Source organism: Pleurodeles waltl, chromosome 6, assembly GCF_031143425.1.
Source record: "Pleurodeles waltl isolate 20211129_DDA chromosome 6, aPleWal1.hap1.20221129, whole genome shotgun sequence".
Classification (NCBI taxonomy): Eukaryota; Metazoa; Chordata; class Amphibia; order Caudata; family Salamandridae; genus Pleurodeles; species Pleurodeles waltl.
Genome location: NC_090445.1, coordinates 1,589,322,454 through 1,589,337,376, shown reverse-complemented (window position 1 = coordinate 1,589,337,376; position 14,923 = coordinate 1,589,322,454). Strand labels below are relative to the sequence as shown.

General features: G+C 41.5%; 1 protein-coding gene across 8 annotated transcripts in view; it reads right to left on the bottom strand.

Annotated features, from left to right (window-relative positions):
* Nucleotides 1–1,136: 1,136 nt before the first annotated feature.
* Nucleotides 1,137–14,923, bottom strand: part of LOC138301182 (ectonucleoside triphosphate diphosphohydrolase 8-like) — a 451,411-nt gene continuing 437,624 nt past the window's right edge. For all 8 annotated transcript variants that reach the window (XM_069241394.1, XM_069241399.1, XM_069241395.1 and 5 more), the window contains one exon: nucleotides 1,137–9,850. In XM_069241394.1, the coding sequence (XP_069097495.1) occupies nucleotides 9,668–9,850 (183 nt within the window). In that variant the 3' untranslated portion in view covers nucleotides 1,137–9,667. The remainder of the gene's footprint in view (nucleotides 9,851–14,923) is intronic.

Sequence of the window (14,923 nt, the reverse complement as noted above, 5' to 3'; positions counted from 1 at the left end):
TAATATCTAGTGATTTTTTTATGACAGTCAAATAAAGTTGAGAATACATTAGATATGTGCTTCAGTAAGATTTAAAGTATGGGAGGGGTTAAGGAGAATGCTGGGGTTTGGTAAGGGTTATGGTTGCATTAGAGTTAGGGTAAGTGAAGATGTAAGAAATGCTGGGGGGGGGCAGGACATTGAAGCTTTCCTTAGGGTTAGGATTTGGATGATGGTTAAGATGGAGTTAAGGTTCGGTTAGGCTTAGGGCTTTAACTAGAATAAGAGCTGGAGTAAGAGACGGTGGAAGGGTAAGTGCTTGGGTAAAGGTTTGGTTAAGGTTAGTATTTTGTAGTAAGATATTGGTTGTGGTAGTGTTATGATAAAGAGGTTGAGTTAAGGCTAAATCAAGGAACGGTGGACAGACAGAGATAGAGTTAGCATTGGAATAAGCTAATAGATGTAGTAACATTTAAAGGGGGAGGGTTAAAGATGAAATATTTGCTAAGACTGGTTAACAGTTATATACTTGTAAAAGGGCTTAGGAAGCAACAGTTTTGTATTTCCCATAGAAATACATGTTAGTGCCAACACTTTTGTTTCTACTTTTAACCTATACATGTTTTGCTTTTTTTCCATGGAACTTCTCTTTTACATTCAGTTGGTAAGAGGCACCTCATACCCATGCTTGACATTGTTGTGAAATATTTGTATTCAATAAGGTCAGCCATTCTGAAGCAATGCAGATTTTCTTGATTTGGAGACATGGCCATAATTATGAAGCCCAGTTATCAGTTGGAAGCCGGTGTTCTTGGATCACTTGAAGCTTACTTTGTTTTCAAGTGTGAATTAACATGTTCCCTGGCAACGGGTAAAATGAACAAAGCAGCCTCAAAGATTTCAGATTGTTGATTTCTTGTTACATACAATATCACTTCTATTTTGCTTGCTGGTGGTTAGTTGCAAACTTGAGTTGCAACTAACCACCAGTCAGTTGTTCAGCATTTATTCCTTGGTCGAGTCCCTATTAAATTGAAAGTCGGCAAGTGTGCTTAAAAGGAACCTTTAGTTGTTTTGCTGAGGAGTAGGATGTGCACATTTAACTTCTGTGTGTGTATGTATTATTGTTGTAATCAAGTTGCAGAGAAAACCAGCAGAAGTGTGAAGACATGCAGGTTTATTAAGAATAAGATGGAGACATGCCACTATCAGCAAGTGTGCTGGAGGTCAACTTCTGCAGTCCTAGTTTTTGTACCTACAATTTCTAATATGATTAAAGGTTCTACATCAGAATAAGAATATTACATAAAGAACAACATCGGCAGGAAATGCTGTAGAGTACTATTTAACATTTTCCTTTTGAAAAAAGACAATATTTCAAGGATAATATAAGATAAAAAGCAAATAAAGTTCTAACAAGAAAAAGTGAAAAACAAATCCACAAACATTTATCTATATCTGAGTGGAATACTTCTACGTCGAGAAATCAAGAACTTCTGTGAAGCCTTATTTTTTGTGTCATTGTCCTTCCTTCACTTCTGCTCTTTTCTTCAAGAACATTTTGTTAAAGGCCAAAACTTTTAATAACTATCTCACCATTCCGCCACTGGTCCACATTCACCCAAACAGCATTCATGTATGTTTTATAATTTTTTACAGGTTCCCCAAACTTAAGGTCACCTTTCTGAATGTGACTGTTTTCTTACATAGATCTCATCACCCACTGTGAAAGAAGAAGAAAATGTCACCATTTTTCTATTGTCACTGTAACTTTTTTTGTTACCTTTAGAATTGTGTACCTTTTTTTCACAGAATTACCAAGTTCACTTAAGGACATACTCTTTGAGACCCATTTAGACACCCAAGCATAAATCTTGTCCAGATTTCGCCCCCTCAATAATTCAAATGGAGAAATCCCTGTCACCATAGGTGGTGTGGTCTGGTAGAACAAGAACATTGATCTTAGAACATTGGGAGCCACATAATTATTCAAACAAGCCCACTGTACACATTTTCCCAAAACTCTATTCATCCTTTCTTCAAGGCCATTTGCCGAGGGATGATAAAGGGAGCTCTTAAGATGATGTACCGCTAAGTTTGAGGAAAGGAGACACATCTGAGCTCACAAATTGAGCACTGTTAACGAAATCAAACACTTAGGGAAACCATATCTTAAAAAAATATCTTTGAGGAATTCAACTACCACTTTTGAGGTAACCTGATTGAGAACAGTCCAATTAAATCAGTGACCACTTTTTCCTATGGTTCAGTAGGACATCTATTGAATGGAGAGAAGGAGAATTGACATTCATCCTTTTGTTGCAAGTAGCACATAAAACGGAACTCTGTAGAACTTGGTCAATTTCCCTGTCCATTGATGACCACCAAAATGCAGAAGCAACTGGTGTTTGGTCATACTGCAACCTAAATGCCCTTCATGAGCACTAACAAACTTTTTGGTTTTAAAGTTTCTGGGAGTGCAAACGTATTATTCTGCATTACACAACCAATGCCAACTATGATATAATTAGCAATTTAAATGAATAGCTGAAGACCTGTTTAACCATCTTTCCTCTTGGGCCACACAACCTCAATATACAGTATTGTATTACCTTTTTTAGTACATTATCTTAAAGAACTGCTTTATGCCATACTAACTCTGAGATGGCAGAGACATCTTTGAAATCAGTAGTGGCAACAACACAGTGTTTTAAATCTTCATTAAAATCTGCCACTCCAATAGACCAGTCACGGTGGGAAAACACAGCACGTAGTCAGCACGCATATTCTTTCCTCCTGGAAGATGCACTGTGTCAAAATTAAACAGCAAACATTTTGCGGAAAACCTGGCACTTCCGGATGTGCACCGCTTTACATTCCTACCCCTGAGAATGTATGTAAAGGACTTATGATCAACCTTAATGACAAATGTTCTTCCCCAGAGCTAATTTTTAAACTTCGGGCTAACCACCAACATGCCAGCAACTCCTTTTAAATGATGGAGTAATGCAACTACGCATCTTTCAATGCTTGCGAGGCAATGGTCTTTCCTCAATACCAGACTTCTGAGTAAGAATGGCACCTAACCCCATATTACTCACATCAAATGTCACAACAATCACAAAACTAGGCAGCACAGTATCATGAGTCTGCAATGCTTTTGATCCAACCAACTGTTTTGGATCCAAACACCTCCTGCCAATCGAAACTCCATGCAAAGTTTGTTCCATTCTTCAACATGTTAGATAAACACATGACCATTGTAGCATAGTTAGGCATGAACAGCGTGCAAAATCCACTGAGTCCAAAGAATGACTTGAGGGGATTTTATCATGTGAAGGTATGACATCAATTATACTATTAACCAGACCAGGCTCAGGTTCTGTCCCTGATGCAACACAACATGATCTATGTATTGAATCCTGTCCTTCAAGAACTCTTATTTAGCATGTCTTAAATAGCACCATGTGGATGTAAACTGCTCAAGACCTGGTCTAAAATCTCATCTTGTTTTCGTGATCCAGAGCAAAACTAAGTATATCATCCTGACAAATAGAAATACCATCAATACCTTGCAACATCTAATACATGATTCTTTGAAAGACTGAAGCAGCCAATGCCAAACCCAACAGCATGCAGCAGAATTGGTAAGTCCAGAACACCAAAAGGTACACTCCTCACTTTGTTTGACTGGAACACCCTATCTTTAACTTTGATCTTATGACTGAAGTGAAATATACTTCCTTAATTATTGGAAAACACATTGGGATAGTTATTCATAATTTCTTCAGTCAAGGTGTCACAATAGATAAGTGAAACCTGTTCTCGAATCCTTGGTGAAACGACCCTAAAATGTTAAGACCTTTGACAGCCATGTAAACATTTCCACATATGTGTGTGCTTTTGAACTCCAAAATATCTTCAAAATAGCCAAAAGGTCTATTTTGCTACCTTTATAAGAAGTGTGTGTCCAGTCATATGCTTCTAAGTTTCTATTTCTCCATGTAGATTTAAAGATTCAGTAATCATTGTAATATGTGCCACAGAATCAACTAGCAGACTAAGGGCCTGATTACAACTTTGGAGGAGGTGTTAATCTGTCCCAAATGTGACGGATATACCAGCAGCCGTATTACCAGTTCCATAGGATATAATGGACTCGTAATACGGCTGGTGGTATATACGTCACTTTACCCTCACTTTTGGGAAGGATTAACACCTCCTCCAAAGTTGTAATCAGGCCCTAAGTATTTTGTCACCCACTTTGACATCAACATATGGATCTATGCACTTGTTAGGATCACCTTTTATTATATCAGCATCCTCACAAATCACTATAACTCTGCCATGTCATTTTGAATACATTCTTCACTCATGTCTGGATTTTATCCCTAATACACACTGCTTTTTAGGATGAATATCCAGCGCCCTGACATGCTTTAGCAAAGTATCCATCTTTGTTGCAGCTTCTGCAAATGACATTTCTAGCAGGGCAAACTTTACCATTCTTACTAAGAGGTTGGTAACCATACTGAAACAAATGTTCTGTTGGGAGAACAATCTTCATAGACGAACTGTTCTCTTGAACGGATTTTCTGATTTTCATCTGTACTTCTGACAGAAACCACTGTATCAATATGTTTCTCATCCAGTTCTTTAGCAGTTACTTGGGGCATGTCAGTGCTTTTAGCAGTTTTGATTGTTTCATCCAATGATGGATTACCCATCAACAATGTTTGTCTAATACCTTTATCAAGACAATAGCTAATGAACTGATCCCTAGGGGTGAGCAGAATTTGCAGAGTTTGGGTCAGTGGAATTCTACAGAATTACACTAAAATTCTGCAAGATTCTGTTGAAGTATCTGACAGGGCTGAGTGGGCATTTGATGCTATTTTCTTAGCGCAAAATGCACCTTCGCAAAAACGGATGAGGGGATGCATTTTGCTCTAAAAAAATAGTGCAGCCAAATACCACTTGGTACCCCCAAATACTCTCAGTGATTACTGTAGAGTATGTAAGGGTGCTGCTGCCGAATGGTATGGAGTGGTTACATAATACATGTACCATGAATTATTATAGACAAATATTGTGATAATGCAAGCCATTTCGATGCACACTTTGCCTAAAATTCACAAATATTACAAATGTGAGAGAGCATTCACAAAGCCTCTTCGATCAGTTTGCATACTGTATAAAGCCGCCATGGTGAAATTGTGCTCCTTTTAATATACTGTATCTGTCTTATTTCAAATATTTGCTGCACGTATGTGATTGCAGTGCCAAAAACATTACACCGACCACTTCAAATCGAGACAAAAACTGTTTTGTTCTCTCACTGATGCTTTTTATATTGCTTCAATAAGCTAGGTGTGTAAACTCAATGACGGGCTGCACACATTGCGTTATTGCTGCTGCAATTTTGCACCGACATTTGCACCATCAGACCAGTGCAAAAATTGATGTTGCACTGATCCTATGGTACAAATGTAAATGCAACTATTAGTGTAGAAGTGCCCCGGCACTCGTATGTAACTCAGCCCATGTGCTACTGATCAATATTTCAGAATGAAGTCTGAAGTCCTCAAGCTTATTTTGCCAGCGGTGGACATGGTGGTTTTCAGAAGGCTCCACGACTCTCTCCATGCAACTAGATGATTGCAGACTCTTTTGTAAGATGACGGGGTCCTGCCTGTTAGACAGCAGCACAGCTCACTGTGTATATATACTGCAGGAACTGCACTATCACTTCCTGATCTAGACCCTCTCAAAATGCACAACCTGACAGAGTCAAGCCCTGGCAAACAAGGGAGGGCAAACTGCACCATCTTCAAGTTACCCTCCTGAATCCCAATCAAAAGAGTTAAACAAATATAAACAAACACTTGGAGCGGGGTCACATACCTCTTGGTGCAATTACATAATCTGCAGTGACTACTGCAGATTATGTAAAGGCACTGAGGAGTATGCACTGCAGTGGTTTCTGAATGGAGCTGCAAGAGGGAGCACTCCATATGTGTTTGAAAACCACCGGAGATTAAACTTTAATCTACAGTAATTTTAAAACATAGAGGGACTGCTCCCTCTTCCATCCTTGTTCACACACAAGCCAACCACTGCATTTTCATTCTGCCAGTGGAGTGGCAGAAGTTGTCAGTAATTCCGCGCTACAAGAGTAATGCAGAATTACCAAATTCCTCTGATTCCACCAGCGGAATAAAAAATTCTGCCAGGCCTACTAATCTCCTACAAGTTGATCAACAGAGTTCTCGAAGTGGCAGTCAGTGACTATTCTGCCAAAAGCAGTTATTTAAGAGTCATCATCTTCTCCAGGTTTTTGAATTTGTTTCAAGATTTTGGGGCTCATTATGATGTCGGCGGATGGAAAAGCCTGTCTGCCGAAGTCCCCACGGGTAGATTGCCGCCAGTTTGGCAGCCTCCTCGCAGGACTCATTACAAGTTTCCTGTTGGGTCAGCGAGCAGAAACACACTTTCTGCCCACTGGCCCAGAGGGAAACAGCCTACAGCATTGTATCTGGCTCATAATAGAGCTGGTGGCAATGCTGTAGTGCGTAGGGTGCACCAGAACCCGTTGCAATGTTCACTGTCTGCAAAGCAGACAGTGAACATTGAGATGGGGCTGGCTGGGGGGGCTCTGCATTGCCCATGCCAAGTGCATGGGAAGTGCAAGTGCCCCCCTGGGGCAAACTTCAACCCATTTCCACCAGCCTTTTCATGGCCGGGTTATTGCCATGAAATTTCTGGCGGAGAAGGGGGTCATAATCCCCAGGGCAATGCTGCCCTGGCGGATTAGGACCGTCAGCACCACCGGACCATTGTGTAGATGAAATCTGGCGGTGCTGTTGGTCTAACCACCGCAGTATAACGTGGCGCTCGGGATGCTGCATAGGCAGTGGTCCCACCGCGACCCTGGAAGCTGACCGCCATTGGTCGTAATGAGGCCCTTTATGTCTAATAACAACAAGAATTGGTTAAACGTCAAAATAAATGTCTAATTTTGTTACTGTCTCTTGGAATTTATCCAGTTGTTCACCTTGAAATTCATTCAGGTCTGGGAAATGATTGAACATTGCCTTCCCTTTGGAACCTGAAGTATGTTGGAGCAAGATTATTTTTCCTTTGAGGACGAAAACTTGTTGCACCTATATCTCCAAGATAGGTTTCGAAAGCATCGAACCACTGTCTCCCCAATATTGGAGGGTCACCTGACAGTCCAAAATAGGTGGAGGTGGATTACCAGATTGCATATTTGTAAAAACACAAGAAGAACAGCAGAAACACCAAGGTCCATAGATCTATATTTTAAGGAAAATTGCAAATTAAGATAAACCATAGAGATAGAAAAGTAATAATGAAACAATACACATTTTCAGGCATGAAATAGATGCACAAACAAATATTAGAAAGTTGTGTGTATTGCTGCAATACACCTCCACAAATATAGAGTTAATTTAGTGAAGAAACAGTGTGAGTATCGCTGAAGAAAGTGTTCATATCTCTGAGGGTACTATTGAATTTATAACAAGTACACACCCATCTGGGGTGCACGTCGCAAAGTTTCTGGAGAAAATACTGCTCAGAAAACAGGAGATATGGAAGAATCCTCCTTATAGGAGAACCTGAAGGTCTGACAGGTTGAAATGCCACTGACGCCTGCTGATACCTGCATGTTCTTGCGGACTGAGAATTGGAATACTGGATGTGCTCCACCATGGACTTCCCACAATGCCAGAGACGTGGAGTGCAGAGTGCGCTCCCCCTAGGCCTGCCCACAACTTCTGAGACGTGGAACGCAGGATGTGTTCCACAGTGTGCCTGTTACCAAACAAGTCTTAGTTCATGAGAAGGGTCCTACAACTAAGCTGATCTTAGCAGTGCAGTCTTATGATGACTGATTGGAGACAGTGCAAACATGATCTGGAGTCACAAAGGCCAATGTTTATTGGGAACTGGCGTAGGAAAGCACCACAAGTCTTCTTGCTGCGCTGCCCTATGCCAATGTGAAAGGGCAGGCACACAATTGGCTGCCTAGTGCCATGGCGTCTGCATTGCATGCAGGATTATTTTTGTATAGAAAGTGGTACCTTCCTGCACAAAAATCCTGAGGGTAGTTTTCCTCTTTCTATATGTGCTGCAGAATGCAGCACACATGGAAAGAGGAAAAAAACAAGAAGAAATGAAAATATAGCTCAAAGTTATGTCTGGTTTACCAGATTTTGTAAATTTGGGGAAGGCTCAAAATCCATCGGTGTTGCGTCTGAAAAGCCACCTCAATGGCCATGGAAGAGCTCTCTGGCTCAGAGTAGGGCAATGCAGTGACTTGTGTTTCTTTGTCTTACACCATATCTAAGAAGCCATTCAAAGCCAAGCAAAGTGGCTTTGCGTGGCCTCATAGATATGGTTCCAAGGCTTCTGCTGCCTGAGCATCAAAAAAAGTGTTGCTCCAACGGCGCAAGCCTCTCATAAATATGCCCCGTAGTCTTACGAGGCACAGAATCCTGGAATGATTTCTGACCACTTGTGAATGGCGTGGTAAATGGCTTGTAGGCAAACTCTTCACCAATCGATTGTGGTAATCGGGTTGCAGTGAAAACCGGCAGAATTCTGAAGAAATAGAGGATTGGTTGCTGATGGAGATAAGTCACTATCGAGCATAGAGGCTGTGGGTTAAGTTCAACTATACTGGTTTTTGTACCAAAACATTCTAATATGATTAAAAGTTCTACATCAGAACTAGATCATGTCATAAAAATATAGACAGGTCATGTTGCAGAATAGATTAAAAGAATTATGTTTGCCCAAATACTGTAAGCACAAATTGCATTCATTAATCAAGTAGAGGGATGGTGTTCTTTGTGAACTGACACAAAAAAGGAGTAAGTGATCCCACATGAATAATCATTGGCATTCCATTCGATCTCAGTGTGCTAAACACTTGCTGCTGAGATAGGTCTGCAATCTAAAGGCCACAAGAATTAATCTCCACATTCCAACTGAGCCTGAGATTCTTCAGTGATTGAATGAATGATTATCACTAAGCAGGCAAAATAACAGTGATGCTATCAGCACAGTGGTAGTAAGTGTTACACGGATGCTTTCTTCCTATTACCTTAGAACACGCTCACTTGAGCCTCTTTTTCGCACACATCGCGTGCTCCATGCTGATCTGGTTTAAATAATATGAGCGGTGAACACTGAGATGTTCTTGACCGTCTGTATATTCTCTTCCATTTACTTCCTCCTTTCCCCCCCTGTTTTTATGGTGATTTATCGAGAGACCCTTTAAAGCACATACTGACGGTGCTGTGGTCAGCCAGTGAGAGACACAAAGGCCATCCTACCAAGGCAGGCTCCCATTTCTATCACTTTACTGGCCACCCAAGAAGTGAATAAACATATGTTAAAGACATCCCACCTTTTGTCTATTCATCAGACCATCGGCCTCCAGTATGTTCTCTTTAGTGATGCCGACTGACTTCAGCACTCCTACTGCTATCAAATTAAGCACATATATACCGGTGTCCAGAACTCCCTAAAATGCTATTTACGTTCATCCTGCCACAGTTATGGGACACGGTTTCTCTATAAGGGTGCTTCAATAATTGACATGTGTAACACACAATACTACCTCCCCACCCATGATATAGCAAAACCTTTGTTAAAGATTTTAACATTTCATGTAAATTATTAACATGATCACACTCAATGCCAGGGCAAAGACGATAAAAAAGATGGCAGCAGTCCAGAATCTGTAGTCCTGCCCATGTATGTTGACAGTGGCCTCCGCTGGAATCATGTTTGTTAAGTTCAGCATGTGACCCAAAGTCCACCCGATGTCAGTTTTATCCACCTGTAAAAAAAGGAAACTGCATCACCTTAAGTCTCGTCGTAGGCACTTTGACTATGACCCACAACCTAGCAGTGCACCACCACTGTAATTTGCAAAGGTAATGGTTGGTAAATTGATTAAAGAATTTTAATTATTTTAAACGGTTTAATCCACACCTCAAAGAATTTAAATATTATTATAAAAAATCACATGCTTCTGTTATAATTGAATGGTGCAGTAGTTTTGGTGATATCATTAAAATTACCAACAGTCTTAGAATCAAAGGGCCTGATTTACAGCACGGCGGACGGGTTACTCTGTCACAACGGTGAGGGATATCCCTTTCACCAAAATATAAATCCCATTATGTCCTATGGGATTTATATTTTGGTGAACGGGATGTCTGTCACCGTTTTGATGGAGTAACCCTTACTGAACTCTAAACCAGTAAAGTAAAGTCACATTATGATTTGTTGTTTTGTATTGCGCTATAGCATCAGGCACTACAGAAGTATACAAAAACGTGATGGATGAAATGCTTGAATTGATCTCAGCCACTGGTAAATACTTGGGCCACATCCAAGTCCATTTCAGTTTGAACCCAGACATATGCAAATCATTCTTGACCATGCTCCAGTGGAGATCACTTCAACCTGAACTGCAGGCCGGGTCCTCCCTGAACCAGAAAATAAGCGACCCAAGACCAGTTTCACCTTATTCGGGCCCACCAGTCGGGTATACCTTGGTTCCGGTGGCACAGTGTGCATGGGTTCCACATCTGGGCAAACCTGTACCACATAGGGTGTGAAACTGGAGCATACAAAAACATGATGGAAAGAATGCTTGAATTAATCTCAGCCACTGGTAATTACTTGGGACAAATCCCAGTCCATCGTTTTTGACACATCAGCTACTACTGACCTTATAACTTTCCCGACTGATTAGAAAATGTAACTTCATATCATGGGTCCATTAAAGCTTCTTGCACAAAAATGTACACAAGGTGCACATCCTCCAACTAAAAACTGTGATGATTTAAAATATATATTACATTGTAGAGGAGATAAAAGCACACAATAAGTGCATGGCGTTGTTCTTTTATTAGCTACTTACAATGTAAGAAGAACATCTATTCCAGTGACATAGTAATACATAAAACACTCCTACTCTACCCTCCCCTCTGCAACAAGGAGCTCCTCCAAGCTTTATCCGCTCCCAGATTTTTTTCAATCTGTAAATGGAACATCTTTTTTTTTATTGTGAGAAAACACAAATATTTCAGCCCACTTTTATGCTGCTCTTCTTTGCTAGATTGGAAAATCTCCTCACCAGATGACATTACCTTACTGGCCCAGATTCCTGAGGACATTCAGGCATGGATGACTCTCCACCATCTCTGCCGTGGTGCTCCATTCCATGTAATTGCTGGTTAAATTCATCTGATTTGATTGAATGCAGTGAGTTTTTTTTAATGCACCATATCTCTGGATGTTGGACTAGGCACAAGTCTGATCATCTATGTCCATATTTATTCTTTAGCTACATGTAAAAATGCTGTATCCAGCATGGGTTTGGAACTAAATGGTGCAAAAACATAAAATTACTGATCACACTAAGGCAGAAATTATATTCAAACGGGCCTGCATGGTCCAGAAAACACTTCATTCCATAATATTATATTATGTACCTCATCTCGGCTTTGGTGGGCAGCGAAGTAACCACCAGGAAAGTGGAGGTGATACCCTCTGCTGTCGTTGCAGACTACATCTGCAAAGTTAGAGATCATTGTCTGCCTGACGGAGACCTTGATGCTTTCACTTTATGCTTTCAGAGGAGCTGCTGCCATTGCTCCTGTTCCCCAGTAGAATGAGGTCTAGGAGCACTCTTTATATCTTCTTGGTTACGAAGACCCAGGGGAGGAAAGGATCTAGACTTAATAATAACCGGAAGAGCGTGACTCAATTCAAACAAAATTGGTTTCAAGATGGGCACAACATAGGTGATCATTTCATTATTCTTGCACCTTTCAATCAGGAAGATAATCAAATCACAATTTGGCCATTACATCAGAAATGTATACAGCTTACAGGGATACCAATCTACTGGACCTGACATCCTTGGCGTGGTTTTCCCCCAACTTTTTGCTTTCCAGATTCCTGTTTTTGCTGACTTTGTTTTTGCTGGTTTCAAGACTCTGCATACTTTAGCACTGCTAATCAGTGCTAAAGTGATTCTATGTCGGGACCGGAGGCGAGGATTATGCATTTCTTTCTTCACTCTATTATAACAACAGATTCAAAGAACAGAATAAAAAAGTAAAAGACTAGATGTCCCATGTGGCTTATAACAGTAGAGTCTATAAACAGTCCAATCACAACAAAGTCCAGCATACAAGGAGCTATGACGTCCCTTTCTGTTCCTCTTTATTCACCGCTCGTCAGTTAAGTGGAATCCTTATAACGCTTTCCTTAATGATATTGTGGTACACTGTTTATATATTTATATAATATCTGTTTTTCTCTTTTAAGTGCGGTAGGCTTATAGCCCGAACGCTTATTTTAAGAATTTTATCTTGCAGCTCATTGGAGGAGCATGCGCGCCGCTCGTCAACCTGTCAGGCACGTCAGCTGTTTCTGAGGCGGCTCCTACAGAGTGTCTGAGCTGAAGCGCTTTGGGTAAACTTTGACAGGAAATTCCTTGAATTCCTGTCACATGCTTCTTTCCCCGAACCAACCCTTGCTTTAAACACCTTTTTTGGTGTATAAATTTAAGGAAAGTGCACCACCTGGTGGGTATTTTTTATATATCTTTTCTCTAAATATCTTCATTTTTACAATAAGAACACCAGTGAGGGGGCTACCCACGTATTAATTGGGTGACAATATATTTTTTACTTAAAATATATTTTTTCCTAATATATTAAAAAAAAGGGAAATATATATATATTTTAATATATATATATGTTCATATTAGTTTGTCCTCTCACCCTCATAATGGACCAGTCTATTGGCAATGAAAACGCATCCTGCACAGCAAGAGTGGCCTCCTCAACGTCTTCCCCCAGAGGTGAGTCAAGCGCTCCCCATTGCCATTTCCAATGCGTTTGCACCTCTTTGGGAATAAGTTGATAAGCTCGCAAAGAGCATTCCAGAGTTTTTTAATGATCCCGTTCAACCCAAACCGGGTCCTAGTGGTGTGAAATCAGGGGGAAAGAGGGCCACTAAGCGTGACGTGGGGCACCTGGAAGATTTCGATAGACTAACCAAAGCCTTCCATAAGAGTGCATGCATGCTTAAACATTTGCCCTACAAGGAGGAGGATCGACCCGGAGAAATGAATGACTTTGTTGCAAAAAATTCAGACCTTTTCTTTGGGGTCCCCCATGGAGGGGAGGTTGTTTCAGATCCTGAATATTCCTCAGCTGAGGACCAAGAGTTGAGTAGACCTTAGCGTCCTAACTCTGTTTCCCCTGATTCTGCTGAAAAAGACTCTGACATGGTTAACCTGTCAGACATTTATCATCCCAGGTCTTCTGAATGGGTACCTGAACCTAGAGTAGCTGTTTATGTAGCTGATAAAATACGTCAACCTCTAGTGAAAGAGGTCAGAGCTAAATTTAAGGCAGAATGTCCCAGACCCTGTCTACCGGGCAAAGTAGCAGTTACTCCCAACATTGACTCAAAGCTACGTGCATTTTTTAGCAAGTAGATTAAGGATCCTAAAAAGAGTATTGATCTTAGAGAAATTGCCAAGATAAACTTCTTGACTTATTTGGCCCGCTTACACAGATTATCCAGTTAGCGGAGCAGGCTAAAGAATCTGGAACCCCACTGTCGGTGGATGTTTTCGCCGCTTGGGCTCAAAGAACTGTTTGCCTCTTGGGGAACACGAACTGTGCTCGCGCTGCAGATTTTGTCAAGGAATTAGGCAAGTTTGTGGCAACCTTCTCAGCTTTAGATAAAGCCCAAACTTCCATTAAAAAGATCTTCCCTACCAGAATTTTTGCTGGGACTGGATGAGGAAGGGGATGCTCCTCCAGGCCGTTTTTACCACCAAGGCCCCTCTAGAGGATACCCAAAAAGGAACAACGGCTGGAATGATGGCCGACAAGGAACATTTTACCACTCCCGAGGTTCCAGCAGTGCCAAAGGCAACTGCATCAGAGGAGGAGCTAATGCACCAGGAGGAATTTCTGGTAAGCATTATCCCTTCTTCCCCTCTAGGTCTAGGGGGAAGACTTCTGAGATTTGCTTACAATTGGGAGACAATAATAAAGGATCCTTGGATTCTTCAAACAGTTTGTGGTTTTCACATAGAGTTCCATGGAACTCCTATCCAACAATCCCATCCCAGACCTTTACGGGCATATTTATACTCTGTTTGCGCCGGAATTGCGTCGTTTTTTTTTACGCAATTCCGACACAAAACGAACTCTATATTTATACTTTGGCGTTAGACGCGTCTAGCGCCAAAGTCCATGGAGTTTGCGTCATTTTTTAGCGTGTACACCTACTTTGTGTTAATGATATGCAAGGTAGGCGTTCCCGTCTAAAAAAGTGACTCCGAGGCATGTGCGCCGTATTTACACTCCCGGGCAAAATTCACGCCCGGGAGTGGGCGGGTCAAAAAAAATGACGTCCAGCCGCTTTTGCGCTGTTTTTTAGCGCCTGGACAAGGCAGGCGTTAAGGGACCTGTGGGCTCGGAAGGAGCCCAGAGGTGCCCTCCCATGCCCCCAGGGACACCCCCTGCCACCCTTGCCCACCCCAGGAGGACACCCAAGGATGGAGGGACCCATCCCAGGGAACTTAAGATAAGTTCAGGTAAGTATTTTTTATTTTTTTTTGTGGCATACGGCGGCCTGATTTGTGCCCCCCTACATGCAACTATGCCCAATGACCATGCCCAGGGGACAGAAGTCCCCTGGGCATGGCCATTGGGCAGGGGGGCATTACTCCTGTCTTTGCTAAGACAGGAGTCATTTCAATGGGGGTTGGGAGTCGAAAAAAATTGTGCAAATCGGGTTGAGGCGAAAAATTTGCCTCAGCCTGACTTGCCCCATTTTTTGGCGCCCAAGCTCCATATTCCCCTACGCG